Raw genomic sequence first — 14,291 nt, forward strand, 5'->3', positions numbered from 1 at the left:
TTCTAACCTCATCTAACCTATATCACACAGCATGACACAGTGCACAGTGTGTCAAACGTGGACCTTCCTACGAAACGAAAAGAAATAGGCAACGTGATATAAGTAGTAGTACATTTTGTTTTGCGTCGTGTGAAACGTAACGCGTACGCTGCTAGTTCCTATGTATGTAAATGGATAAAAGAAAGATACAAAGAAAATAAGACGTTCCTCCTAAATGGAAAAATAAAATAAAAGTGTCAAAAAACCTAAAACACATATTTGACGGCACGGTCGTTATACTTAATAAAAAAAGTGCGTCAACGTGGTATAAAGGTCTTGTTCAAGAGTCTTTTGCGTCAGATACGCTGAAAGCAGGCGTGAACGTGAAGGCCCTTCATTTTACAGCCAGTTGGAGTAACCAAAAAAACTACATCAAACAGTTTAGGTTGACAATATTCCCACAGGAGCAAAAAAAAAAAAAAAAAACGAAAAAAGACCTGATGACACATAAATAAAAAAATCTGTAAGTTTACATTCTATATTCTATAACTTGACGTACGCTTTGTATGTATGTACAATATATGATAACACGTTGTAAAATACAGGTACTATGACACGTAATAGTTTGAGGCCGTGCGATGTATTTCTCACTGATATTTCGCACATTTTTATGCGGAGACACGCTTGTCGAATTTAACACTAACATTTAGAAAAAAATGTTCAACGTTAGATATTTTTATTTAAGTAACGCTAAATTCCCTGTCAAAAAATATAATAATTGTTTTTATTTGAATACTCGTGCGCTATGTTTACTTAGACGTCGTCAACGTATGTGAAATGTGCGTGTTGTGTGCGTGTGTGCGTGCGTGCGTGCGTGAAATGTGTTCCGCTTCACTCCGTTTCGATGACGTGTGCATATTTATGCAACGTGCAAACGTTAAATACACGCGATGTCTCCGCGCCACTTCAATATAATAAAAGTAAAAAGGAAGAAAAAAAATGTAATATAACAAAAAGTGAAGAGAAACGGCGGTCACGAAAAGAACGAAAATGGCTTGAACGTACGTGAGGTAAAACTAGGTTACGTGAAAGCACCTTACATTTTCAGATATGACTCTTAAAATGCCTCGACATCTTTATAGCTACGTGCTTGTATATTGCATAGAAAATTTTATGCGACGATATATAAATGAAACGTTATTAGCATTATATATGTATAAGTTTAACTTTTAGTAGAAAAAACTTTACGACAAGAAACTTTATACATGGCAAAAGGATCTTTATAGAAATTGATTTAATTCGTCTACGTGTATTGCTTTTATTATCTATAAAATGATTTGTTTGACACGACAGTAAGACGTACAGCAGTAAGAGCGAGACATATATCCTTGAGCTCTAATAAGGTATTAGAACGTCACATAGAGATAGCAGCAGTTATACGTACGTCGTTAGTAGATTAGAATAAATAAAGTTTTACATAAAAAAATAACAATATTTAACGAGCCATGTAACGTAAGAAAGAAACAAACGGTGGCACGTACAACAAACGTCGCGTATTTATTGGATTCTGATAGTTTTACATGAAATAACAATCTTTAAACTGTTATATATACGACAACGAACAACAATGAGAGGTAAAGATGAATAGACGTAGCATAGAAGAGATAAAACCAAAATGTAATCTTAGAAAGGAAATTCCGGGTGCTTTGAGACACCCTTAAAAAAACTGAAATCGCATATACGTGCGGATTCTCCCATGTCAAGAGCCGTTAACTTGTCGACATCTTTAGCTTCGAGTTCCCACGCGAATACGTCAAAGTTTTCTTTAATTCTTGACGGATTGGTGCTTTTCGGTATGGCTGCTATACCTTTTTGAATGATCCATTTGAGTACGATTTGAGCGGGAGTTTTTTCGTATTTTTCTGCAATTTCTAACACAGTAAGATTTTGCAATAAGTTTGGCACAGCGTCTTCCTTTCCGATTTTTTCGACAAATCCACGCGAACCCAAAGGAGAGTACGCCGTTACGATGATGTCGTTCGTTTGACAAAACTTCACCTGACACAAAAAGAATATCAACATAGGTATACTTTCAGTTTTATAAAGCGATATGTATCTAGAGTCTAGACATGAACGACGGGGACATTTGTAAAGTAAAACGTTACCAATTCCTTCTGTTGAAAATACACATGCAATTCAATCTGTAACGTTGAAATGGGCACGTTGGCGTTATTCAAAATCCTTTGTATTTGGGCACGGTTGAAGTTAGACAATCCAATCGCTTTTGTACGTCCCTCCAACACTTGCTTCTCCATTACTGGCCAAATTTGCAAATGATCCGTACTTGAATCAATTTTGATTTCTCCTTTCTCATTAAAGGGATGTAACACTTCTCCAGCATCTTCGAAAGCGAATGGAGTGTGCACCAAATATAAATCGAGATAACTCAATTGCAAGTTAGAAAGTGATCTCTTGAGCCACTTTTCTATGTCTCCAGGTCTGTTACCACTCGCGGGTACCTAGATATTAAGCATAATATAAATATGAACATGCAAAACGAATGATATATTGTTATCTCAATATAACGTTTCCCCTAAAGCTTTTAAGGAAAGTTTAAAAAAAGTAGAAACTTGCACATTAAACTTGCACCGTGCTTCCTCATAGTTTTTAAGTGGGCAAGTAGAAACTTGCACCGTGCTTCCTCATAGTTTTTAAGTGTGCAACGTATAACGTTGAACATTACTTTCTCACAATTTTCAAGTATGCAACGTATCGCGTTGCACGTTGCTTAACCAACATTTTATTTCGCTCCGAAGCTTCCTCTTATGAGAAAGCCTATTTTTTTATGCATACGTATTAGTAGATATTTATTAATTTGGCTTCCTCATAGAGGAAGCTTTCGGAGCGAAATAAAATGTTGATTAAGCAACGTGCAACGCGATACGTTGCATACTTGAAAATTGTGAGGAAGTAATGTTCAAATTTATAATTTACACACTTAAAAACTATGAGGAAGCACGGTGCAAGTTTCTACACGGAGAGAATTTTCTCTTAAAATTTACCCTGAAATCATGGTAGTTGTGGGACAACATGTACCACCAAGAATTTTATGCGAGCTATTCTCTGGTTAATATCTACTATAATAAAAAAATATTAATATCTCGTACATTAAAATAAAAAATATGTTTGATTACGTTTACTAAAATATATCCAGAAAATTTCAATACGTTTTTAAAGGAGGGATTGTAAAAGTGGCCGTTTTGTGTCCCGATGGGAACGCTATAAAACATTTTTTTCTCTCTTCGTTGAGGTTGAAATAAGAAGGAAATAATCACAAAGCTTCTTCTATGAGGAAGCAAAAGTTGCAAGTCATAGATCATGGCCTTAGAAACACGTTGTACATTTTAATGTGGATCAGATATATATATGAATACGAACGAACGGAGATAAGCTCGACGTATCATTAAAATATGTATATAATGTGCTGTAGTAGCTCATGCAGTTGAGTGTATGCTAATATACGCACAAGATGTTTTTCGCGTTATTATTATTGCACATATTATATATACAGTATTCATATTGTGCTTAAAATAAATATGGAACGTTGAGTGTTACCTTAGTCACGATAAACAAGTCAGATCGTTTGATTCTACCAGAATCCAACCATTTTTTCAAGACTTTACCAATAATGTGTTCGTTTTCATATACCGTAGCTGTATCTATATGCCTATACCCTGCTTTTAAAGCTACATTCAGAGCTGCTTCTAGTTCCTCCCCGCTTGCCTGTCGTGTAAACATATAATACCTTTTTTAATATATACTAGAACGCTACAAGCGCGTGCTACGCGCGCGCCATTTAGTAAAAAGTTTTTCGAAATTGAAAGCCACAGAAGCAACACAAGTGAAACACGCCGCGATGCAAACGTTGAGACAACTAATCAGCATCGCGGAAAAGAGGCTTCAATTCTTTGATACAAATGAACGTCACTCAGTTAACATGCCATTTTTAGAGAGTTAGTCATCAAATAAAAAATATCGTTGTTATAAATATATGTATAAGTTGCATATTAAAATATAATATAAATATAACGTTCATCTGGAGTTTTTATGTAATACAAGCTGGTTCTTTATAAACTTACGTTCCAAGTTCCAAATCCCAAAATAGGCATTAATTGCCCTGTTGGCAGAGATATACTTGAATCTTGTACCATATTCGATGTGCCTTCTAACAATGTAGAAAGTCGACTGTATGACTGTATGTTTTAAAATGGCATGTGACCCTATTTATGATACCCCACCATTCTTTTCCATGTTCCCCACTACCTTTTTCTTCTCACTTACCTGTTCGCAACAACTTTGTAGACACTGTCGAGTGACTTACGAGTAGAATTCTAAGAAAATTCTGTGACCTAAAAATTTTAAAAAATCTGAAACTTTGTAGATATAAAATATGTATGAATCTAATCACATAATATTTTTCGGTTGATAAACGGGTCTAAGGATAAAAATACCCCTTCAGAATAATAACTTTTTATATTTTTGTTAATATCTTAGAAACTGTAAGAGATATAAAAAAAAAAATTAAATATAAAAGAGGAGTTTATATATATGATTTTTTTATGGTCTACAATATAAAAAATTTTTATTGGTCGATAGTAATCAAATATAAAATGTCTCATAAGCCTTTTATATCACGTAAAGTATTAGAGATTATAATTTTTTAAAACGTAAAAATAATGATCTTAATGTCCGAAAACATATTGAAGTATTCTAAAAATATAACAAGCACGTCGACGTAAAAATAAGTAGTGTTAACATTTATTTGATATGTACAATATACCTATAAATAATATAATATAAAGTATATAATGCGAACGTAGCACATGATTTCCATAGCGCGCAACGGTTTATATTTTCGAGCATGTTCGGCACGTATGACAAAACTGCGTAAGGAAATGATGGGAGAAACAATAAAAAAAATGTTTCTTAAATCTTTTATCATATTGTAGGCTAAGAAAAAACTATAAACAGTTTTTGTTGTATTTAATATTTTTGCAACATCTCTTACAGTTTCTGAGATCGTAATAAAAATATGTCAGGTTTTTTTTGAAGGAATATTTTCATCCTTAGAACCGTCAGTCAAAACAGAAAACTGCTACGTACGTAAGTTCACTTGTACTTTATTCCGCAAAGTTCCAGTTTATCTGCAAACGTTCAGATTTTTAATACGTTTTAGGATTCCGAATCTCCCTTGTCAGATGTGCGTGGTGCAACGAACGTGCCTTTGGAAAGACAAGAAGTTATAGGCATACCTACACAGGATAAAAAATAAGAATGTAGAGGATAAAAAGAGAAAAGTTCAAAACGTTAGGAGTATCTATATAGTATATCGTCATAAAGAAAAATAGAAAGTACGCTGTTCTTCTCTCCTCTCTTCTCTTTCTCTCTTTCTTTCGAAGTCTTTTATAACATCCTATATATATTTATATAATGCAGAGTACATATTTTGTTAGCCCCTAAATGCCATAAGTGTCTCACATATGTCTCGTCGTGCAGTTTACGTTTAATCCTCTTACGTGCATGGAAATGTGTCTAAAAACAGTATAATAATAGATAATAAGCGTTCCAACATACGCGTATAAGTGACTAACTTTGCTTATTTTTAAAACTGTTAGTGTCATTTCTATAAATTCACATACATAAATATTAAAAATATATATATTTACTAACTATTCATTACTGATTATTATTTCAGATAATAATTGACTGCATCTATAAATGTATATTTGCATAAATTGTGGAGCTGAATGCAAAGAGCTTTTTAGGAGATACTGCCCCAGTGTCCTTAAAATTTTAAAATGTGTAAGTAAAACGTAAAACTATGTGCTTATATTACGCCGTGCTTAATTTTGCATTATTTTAGGAGAAATGTGGATTCGTAGCTGACAAATATATCGAATATGATCCTGTTATAGTTTTTGTAGACTTGATTCTGATAGAAAAATCAGCTTACAGACATCTTTTGTATAATAGTACGTTTAACGCATATTGGAAGCTAGGTATAATATTATGGTTAACCGAATCGTTCAGGGCTTGGTCTTTCTGTGACATAACCGAGACAGACGTACCTGCATCAGAAGTGGATTTAGTTCGTGATGATGCCGTACAAGATCATTGCAATTTTTACAATTTGCTGATACACACAGCGCTCGCCTTTGCAGCATTTATTTGTACAGTTATTATAGTGACTGAATTAAAATGGTTTATCATTGGTAAAAAACCATACAAATATAGCATAAAAGATTTAAGTCGTGCTCTAATTGTCGGAGGCTGTGGTAAATTATTGGGATTTTTGGGAATAGTGTGGCGGCACATAGCCTCAGGTCCATATTACCTTCTTATTCAAGGTTACACCGTTTTATGTCTCTTAACTGCATACTCAGGTAAGAATCCATTTAACAACGTATACATACGTAAGACATTTATAGTTTTATTGCAACTTCAAAATTCACATTCTATTTATACGTTATCTTTGATCACGTACTTAATAATACATACATTTTGGTATTTTTTTCTATCGCAGTTGTCTGCAAGAGTGGAAGGGGAGGATCTTTAATTGGATTAATTGCTGGATTTTTACTGTATGGCTACATATGTACTTCCATTTCTAGCGTGCACCTAAATATTCCCAATATCACACTAACATGACATAAAATACCTGATAAAACCACAGTTTTTGATGTTTAAGCATCTTTAACGGGAAGAACACTCCAACCTAATACTAGTCTATCAAAACCACAAGAAAATAAATTACACACACTGTTATCTTCCAACCAAGCGACAGAACACACCATTCTACGATGGCCCTGCAAATGTACGTGTTATTTTTTAATAAGATATACTTGTAATATATGTACAACGATATAAACGTAAAGAATTTTGAGTATTATTTTTGCATATTGATATAATGTGAAATAGCAAAATATATTTGAAGTTTCGTACTTTTTATAATAGTGTTTAAATATCTTAATAAGATTATTTATAATAACTGCATGACTTTTTCTAGTCCCAGCAGTTTCAAAGTCTTCTTTTACTTGTTGTTAGTGTTATTGTAGATAATATGTATTAATAAAACGTTATATTATTTAGCTGATTACGTAAAAAGAGAAAATTCCATAATAATTATAATATGTAGTTTTCTCACCTGTCTACTGGTTCTAGGTAACCTTGCCAAACGTTGACCACTTAGATCAAATAAACGTATTTGTCTATTGTCATGTGGTATTGCCACTATCCCGGTACTAGAAACTGATAGTCTATTAGCAGCACTATCCCCACGTATTGTTGCTAACGGACTACGTATGTTACGCAATTCCCATACTTTTACACTTCTGTCATCTGAGCCAGATACAATTTTATCTTCCCTTGTAAAGACTGCAGACGTTACCGTTCTGTGAGAGACACGCTAGGTATTAATCTTAAATCTTATACATTTAATGCTATATGAGAAGAATAGATAGATACTAAATATTACGTAGAAAAAAACTACTGTTCGCGCTAATCTCAGTACACGTACTCTGTATGACCTTGAAATACCGAAACCGAGTGTATTGGTTCTCTAAAGTCCCATAATCGGAATGTATTGTCTCTGCTGGACGTGACGCATAATTTTTGCGTATGATGCGTCGACACGTGAGTCAATTCTTGATCGTGTCCACATAATGTGTGTATAATTTCTCCGGTTTCCGTGTCATACAAGTTTGCTGTTCTATCCCAAGAAGCTGTAACCAACTGTTCAGCACCAGAAAGCCACGCTGCAGCCATTACAACGTTTGTATGACCCAAAAGTTCGCGTATCGGCGTCCTTAGAGTCGGGGGGTCGTCTTGCTCATCCGTATTACTGATTAGCGTATTAGCGGTAGATCGTTCAGAACCGGCTACTGGAATTTCTTCTACGGACGTTACTCTTTTCGGCATATCCCACGCGACGGCTGCCTGCCACACGTGAGCGGAACAGTCGCCACTCGCTGATAAAGCCAATTCTCTCGTTGGATGAAATCGAACCGAGTTCACGGATCCGTTGTGACCGATATATTGTAATAGACATCGGCTGTTATCTGTTGTCCATATACGCGCTGTATGATCGGCAGAAGCAGTCGCTATAATGGGTTGACCTGATCTGCCTACGGATACCTCCCACACACCATCTCGGTGACCTACGTACTCTCTTTGCATAGTGCATGTCATAGACGGAGTTTTAAAGCTCGATACTATTTTACTTGTCTGTGCTTTTAACTTGTGAGAAGTTTTAATCTTTTGCGCCGAGTTTGCACCCATTGCTAAAAACATAAAGAAGATTATTACACGCCAAGGGAACTAAATAATAACATAATAGTATTATTATTAACGTTAAAAAAATGATTACCATATACTATAGCTATTTTATTTTTTTTTGTATCATTCTTATAAAATCTCCTGGAATAGATAGATGGATAGAGGAAAAATATAAAAATGTCATAAAATTATATAATAGATATTATAAACAGGGATCGTATATACAAGGGTATGTATAAGCTATATATATATACAAAGCACTTAAAAAAAAGATTGAGAATTTAGAGAAGTTGAATACTTACGGAACTGAATAAAAAATACATATAAGTTGACTTTATCAGAAATGAAAATAATTTAGGAAAATCATTTCTAATATATAGTTTAATCAATATTGTTATGTGACTATATTATATATTTATAATAGTCCTCTAAAAGTATAGTACTCTAAACTATTTTTTTAAACTCCTTATATAATACACAACGTAAAATCCCGTTCTATATGTAACATCGACATTAATATTAAACGCAGTCTTACATTTCTGCTTGGATAGATTTTTCGTTTCTGGATAATCCGTAAGATCTCCAGGAGGTAAACTGCGCTCGCCCGATCCATAACACTCTCTCTCGAGTCTGTCATTTAGGATGTCAATCTTCTCCTGCACTATAATGAGAAACGCAACAGCTTCACGATGTATATCAACGCATGGTGACGTAAATAAAACAGAAAATAAATCAAGATATTTACACCCAAGATTTTCCGTGTATAACATTTCAAATTCTTTTTCGATTTGCTGAAAGAGATCATACAAACGGCCGCGCAGGGCCGGTGGAATAGGGCTGTCCTCTAACTCGGAACGGAAGGTGACATAGTGCAACGCGGTGGGTTGCAGTGGGGTCGAACCACTCTGACTCTGTTGCGATTGTAGTTCTGTGTCGGTACTGCTTTGCACACGAGGTATAGAGATCCTTTTAGCCTTGCCACTGGATTTACTTCCAGCTGTGGCTGGCGGTTCGCCGGGCATGACTCGTCACTTAAAAAAAATGACATAAACAACAGACGAGCATGTCCCAGTGCGTTGTCCCCACGGCCGACATCGCCACGCACTCCGACTTTAGCGCAGGCGTTCGGCCTGCATTATTGATCACGCATATCGTACACAACCTATCAACAGAATATATCACGTAGAAACATGATCAGTAAATGTCGGATACGTTTCTCGGCCCTCCGTTAAATCAGCTGCCGCCGATCGCGAAACACAACAGACGTAAACGTCGGACCTTTGATATGGGAGAGCGCAACGCGAAAAACGCGATGTCAAGACAGCTGTGAAAACATTTGGCGGTACGTTTAAAAACACCTTGCACGACGTCGAGGCCGATGATCTATGGATGAAGGACATTAAAAATGTGATCGGGCCACGGGAAAACAATGGAATACCAGGTTTGCCTTGTCGAAGATCATTAAAGGTATCTCGCGCGTGATCGTCGTTACTGAGAGAGACAAGCATGTTTCCGTACCATTTTTGCAACGGCGATCTCTGACGCTGATCCTCTCTCTCCGAGCGATACCATTACATTGACTGCTTCCGAGATCACCAAATCGCGTTCTTTTTCACGCCAGCGACGTTATCGAATGAAAACTTGCGTTCGCAGCGTTACATTTAATTTTCTCAATACTTCACGGCACGTCTTCCTTCTCCTCGTCATCGAGCACCGTTTATTGCGTTCTACACGCGCACTACCACGCACTACGCGCAGGCGGCGCAAGAGACGCGTAGAACCATGGTGTACATAGTAGACAGGTGAAGCATTCCCGATGCTGCGCACTCGTTCAGTTTTTGAACCAATCAGCGCGCGACCTTTTTTGCGAGAAAAGCAATATGGCTGTTTCCATCAATTCGTAGTCCGTTAACGTCCGTTAAGGCCATTGCACGTAACAAAGTTTAGTCATAATCAACACTCGATTATTCTTCGAGCTCAAGGAGAATAATCGAGTGTGATTGATCTATTTTCTTACGGCCTTACGGTTATGATTAAAACTTTGTTACGTGCAATGGCCTTTAAGGCCTTCACACACGAAACGACGGAAGACGTAAAGGTGCCTTTTCATGCTGACGCTCGACGCTCATTTTCAGCGGAAAGAAGGTCGCATGACCACAAGTGACGCCGGCGTCAATTGAAATTCATGAAAAGGTGTTCTAGGAAGAATCCGAGATTTTGAAAATTTTTTTTTTTTTTTTATGACGGATATCAACGGTCTTTTTGACGACTCGAACTTTGGCCATGGTCCCGCCCCCCCGACCCTCCTATCGGTAGCCATATTGGAGATATTTAGTTTATTGGCCGTAACTTCCAAGGGAGTGGATTGAGGGGGGGGGGACCTGAGGGAAAGTTGACCCCCTCCGGTATTGCTATCCATCCCCTCAGGTCCCATCCCTCCCCCACCCCCCCCTTGGGCTCTGTATACTTAAACCAAGTTGCCAGGCCGAAAAATTTTTATTACCATTTATTGGCCATGGTTCTACCCCCCTCCGACCCCTCCTTCAAGGAGTTGATTTTGGTACTTTTAGTTTTTTTATCGTAGCTCCCAAGGGGGGGGAGTGGGGGGGTTGGGGTCTGAGGGGAAGTTGATGCTTGAGTGGAGGACTATCCACCCCCCCTGGTCCCATCCCCCCTTCACCCCCCGTTTGGGCTCTGTATTCTTGGAACAGGGGGTTGAAGCTAGAATTTTTCTGTTTTAAGGGGTGAACCTTGGAAAAATCGTGTTCCAAGTGTCTATGCCAGGTGACTGAAAATGTTGAGAAACGCGTTTTAGACCCTCCAATTTTTGACTTTTTTTTTTTTTTTTTTTTTTTTTTTTTTTTTTTTTTTTTTTTTTTTTTTTTTTTAAGTTCCCAGGGTGAAAAATTTTTATGACGCTAATCGACTGTCTTTTTTACGACTCGAACTTTGGCCATGGTCCCACCCCCCTCCGACCCCTCCTTCCGGTAGCCATATTGGAGATATTTAGTTTATTGGCCGTAACTTCCAAGGGAGTGGATTGAGGGGGGGGGGATCTGTTGGAAAGTTGACCCCCTCCGGTATTGCTATCCATCCCCCCAGGTCCCATCCCCCCCCCACCCCCCCCTTGGGCTCTGTATACTTGAACAAGTTGCCAGGGTGAAAAATTTTTATGACGCTAATCGACTGTCTTTTTCACGACTCGAACTTTGGCCATGGTCCCACCCCCCTCCGACCCCTCCTTCAAGGGGTTGATTTTTCAATCTATTGTAGCTCCCAAGGGGGGAGAGTGGGGGGGGTGGGGTCTGAGGGGATGTTGACCCCCTCCGGTATTGCTATCCATCCCCCCAGGTCCCATCCTCCCCGCACCCCCCGTTTGGGCTCTGTACTCTTGGAACATGGGGTTGAAGCTAGAATTTTTCTAAGTTCCAAGGGGTGAACCTTGGAAAAATCGCGGTCCCAAGTGTCTATGCCAGGTGACACAGGGAATGTTGAGAAACGCATTTTGGACTCGCCAATTTTTGACATTTTTTTTGAAAATTTTTCAAAATTTTTCAAAGTCCCACAAGAGTGGTGGTTTTTGAGAGAAAAATCGACCCCCAAGTGTCTATGCCATTTGATTCCAAATGTCGAGAAACGCGTTTCGGACCCCCCATTTTTTGACATTTTTTTTTTTTTTTTTTTTTTTTTTTTTTCTTTCCTAAGTTTTCGTCCTGACCGACCTGACTTTTGGTAACCCTGACCGTCCTGACCCACCTCGGTCAGGATCATACCGACTACGCGTCATCGGTCAGGACCGCCGCAGCCGATTCCGCCCCGAGATTGGGATTGGTTAGGTACTGGGGTGTGTGAGAGTTTTTGAAAAAATTTCATTTTTTTTTCACGGTCTTAAAAGTTTCGTTTTTTTACGATTCGGATTTCGGTACGGGTCCCACCCTTCTCCCACCCCTCCTTCGAGGGGTGATTTTGGCAATTTTTGGTTTTTGGACCGTAGCGTCCGAGGGGGTGGAATTGGGGGGTTGGGATCCGAGGGGCACCAGACCCCCCCAAGAAGGACTATCCATCCCCCCAGGTCCCATCCCCCCCGCACCCCCCGTTGGGGCTCTGTACTCTTGGAACGGGGGGTTGAAGCTAGAATTTTTCAAAGTTCCCCAGGGGTGAACCTTGGAAAAATCGCGGTCCCAAGTGTCTATGCCAGGTGACACAGGGAATGTTGAGAAACGCATTTTGGACTCGCCAATTTTTGACATTTTTTTTGAAAATTTTTCAAAATTTTTCAAAGTCCCACAAGAGTGGTGGTTTTTGAGAGAAAAATCGACCCCCAAGTGTCTATGCCATTTGATTCCAAATGTCGAGAAACGCGTTTCGGACCCCCCATTTTTTGACATTTTTTTTTTGAAAATTTTACGAAGTAGCTAGGTAATATATACTTCTACACTCAGAGCGAATTGCGGGGGTCGGGGGGGGGACGTTCCCCGCGGGGGGAACGCCATAAGAGATGGGCGAGGGGGGTCCGGGAGGAGCAGGTGGTGGGGGTAAGAGTGGGGGAAAAAAGGAGTGGGGACGGACGAGGAGTGGGGGAAGAATTCCACTTCTGGCCTCAGGTACTCTGGAGGGGAGCGGGGAAGGGGGGTACCGCGAAGCCGACGGTGCGCGAGGAGGGAGCGTCGTCGATCGCGGCGAGGCGCGTACTGTCGCCCGGGTCGGACGCGGTTTCCGGCCACCCGTTTTTTTTAAACGGCGAAAATCGCGAGTCGTCTTCCCGCGAGAGGGAGCGTCGATCGCGCGCTTCTTCGTCCCGACGACGGGCCGGACGCGGTTTTCCGACGTATCGAGAGAGATCGAGAGAGAGAGACGATACCGCTCTCTTCGCTTCGTTCACCCCGAACCGTTACGTTTCGCTAATAATATTTTTTTTTATTGCGCGTCCGAACTTGTTCAAGGTCACTTTCGACGTCGCGTCCTCCCGCGAGGGGGAGCGTCGATCGCGCGCTTCTTCGCTCCGACGGGCCGGACGCGGTTTTCCGACGTATCGAGAGAGATCGAGAGAGAGAGACGATACCGCTCTCTTCGTTCACCCCGAACCGTTACGTTTCGCTAATAATATTTTTTTTATTGCGCGTCCGAATTTGTTCAAGGTCACTTTCGACGTCGCGTCCTCCCGCGAGGGGGAGCGTCGATCGCGCGCTTCTTCGCTCCGACGGGCCAGACGCGGTTTTCCGACGTATCGAGAGAGATCGAGAGAGAGAGACGATACCGCTCTCCTCGTTCACCCCGAACCGTTACGTTTCGCTAATAATATTTTTTATCGCGCGTCCGAACTCGTTCAAGGTCGCTGTCGACGTCACATCCTCCTTTTGTTTTTCTCATCTCGAGCGACGCGGCGAGCAATTGTCGTTTTTTTTTCCGGGAAAGAGTTTATCTCTGGGTATGGAAAACCAAAACGTTGAGATAACGAACGCGTATAAAAAGAGTTTTGCTCGCGACGGCGCGGCATACGGTGACGCGGATTGACAAATGTATCGTGACAGAGCGGTGCGAACCGATCGGAACGGGAATAAGTTGTTTTTTTTAATGCGGTATGAGCGACGAGTACGCGGAACTTTGTAAGCCAACGTTCAATCCTGAAATCAGGAAACCGATCGTGAAAATCAGCGAACCGTTCGTGAGGAACGAGGATCCGTCCCCGAGGGACTGGGATCCGTCCCCGAGGAACGGGGGTCCGCGACGCGTCGACTTAACGAGATATATGATTCGTCGTGAAATTGGAATCGCCGATCTCCGATCTCAGCGGAGTTTTCTCGATCCTCATAATTACGCTGAAACATTTTTTTGGCGGACTGTAGATGGAGATGTGTATTTAGATTTCGACATGTTAATGGTGAAATTTTAACATCAGCGACACGTATTTGAGAAATGAATGATCGCCGCGATCACTCGTCCGCGGAATCGGATGTCGACCTATTCTGTCGCGAGCC

The 14,291-nt window shown here is 39.8% G+C and overlaps 2 protein-coding genes across 4 annotated transcripts; one reads left to right on the top strand and one right to left on the bottom strand.

The window, feature by feature from the left end:
• Positions 1–34: 34 nt before the first annotated feature.
• Arv1 (ACAT-related protein required for viability 1) lies at positions 35–7,252 on the top strand. Of its 2 annotated transcripts, none has more exons than XM_077416321.1 (4): positions 35–502; positions 5,735–5,841; positions 5,903–6,422; positions 6,563–7,252. In XM_077416321.1, the coding sequence occupies exons 2-4, from the start codon at positions 5,758–5,760 to the stop codon at positions 6,685–6,687; spliced, it is 729 nt and encodes a 242-aa protein (XP_077272447.1). In that variant the 5' UTR covers positions 35–502; positions 5,735–5,757; the 3' UTR covers positions 6,688–7,252. The 2 variants fall into 2 exon arrangements, with proteins under 2 accessions (XP_077272447.1, XP_077272446.1); XM_077416320.1 differs by lacking the exon at positions 35–502 and adding an exon at positions 5,091–5,390.
• On the bottom strand, positions 1,518–10,071 carry Wdr37 (WD repeat domain 37). 2 transcript variants are annotated; one of them, XM_077416305.1, is made up of 8 exons: positions 9,832–10,071; positions 9,059–9,475; positions 8,849–8,974; positions 7,556–8,318; positions 7,184–7,430; positions 3,595–3,762; positions 2,145–2,498; positions 1,518–2,037 (listed from the first exon to the last, which is right to left on the bottom strand). In XM_077416305.1, the coding sequence occupies exons 2-8, from the start codon at positions 9,333–9,335 to the stop codon at positions 1,663–1,665; spliced, it is 2,310 nt and encodes a 769-aa protein (XP_077272431.1). In that variant the 5' UTR covers positions 9,336–9,475; positions 9,832–10,071; the 3' UTR covers positions 1,518–1,662. The 2 variants fall into 2 exon arrangements, with proteins under 2 accessions (XP_077272431.1, XP_077272432.1); XM_077416306.1 differs by lacking the exons at positions 9,059–9,475; positions 9,832–10,071 and adding an exon at positions 8,405–8,454.
• Positions 10,072–14,291: the final 4,220 nt, after the last annotated feature.

The sequence above is a fragment of the Temnothorax americanus genome, unplaced genomic scaffold (assembly GCF_048541705.1).
Source record: "Temnothorax americanus isolate GAGA-0224 unplaced genomic scaffold, ASM4854170v1 Scaffold42, whole genome shotgun sequence".
NCBI lineage: Eukaryota > Metazoa > Arthropoda > Insecta > Hymenoptera > Formicidae > Temnothorax > Temnothorax americanus.

Excerpts from the sequence above, each read along its gene's own strand:
- Arv1 (XM_077416321.1), top strand. The coding sequence starts at position 5,758 with ATGTATATTTGCATAAATTGTGGAGCTGAATGCAAAGAGCTTTTTAGG. Across the intron at positions 5,842-5,902 it reads TCCTTAAAATTTTAAAATGT|GAGAAATGTGGATTCGTAGC; the intron begins GTAAGTAAAACG and ends GCATTATTTTAG. Across the intron at positions 6,423-6,562 it reads TCTCTTAACTGCATACTCAG|TTGTCTGCAAGAGTGGAAGG; the intron begins GTAAGAATCCAT and ends TTTCTATCGCAG.
- Wdr37 (XM_077416305.1), bottom strand. The coding sequence starts at position 9,335 with ATGCCCGGCGAACCGCCAGCCACAGCTGGAAGTAAATCCAGTGGCAAG. Across the intron at positions 8,975-9,058 it reads ATACACGGAAAATCTTGGGT|TGCAGGAGAAGATTGACATC; the intron begins GTAAATATCTTG and ends TTCTCATTATAG. Across the intron at positions 3,763-7,183 it reads TACCTAGAACCAGTAGACAG|GCAAGCGGGGAGGAACTAGA; the intron begins GTGAGAAAACTA and ends TTTACACGACAG.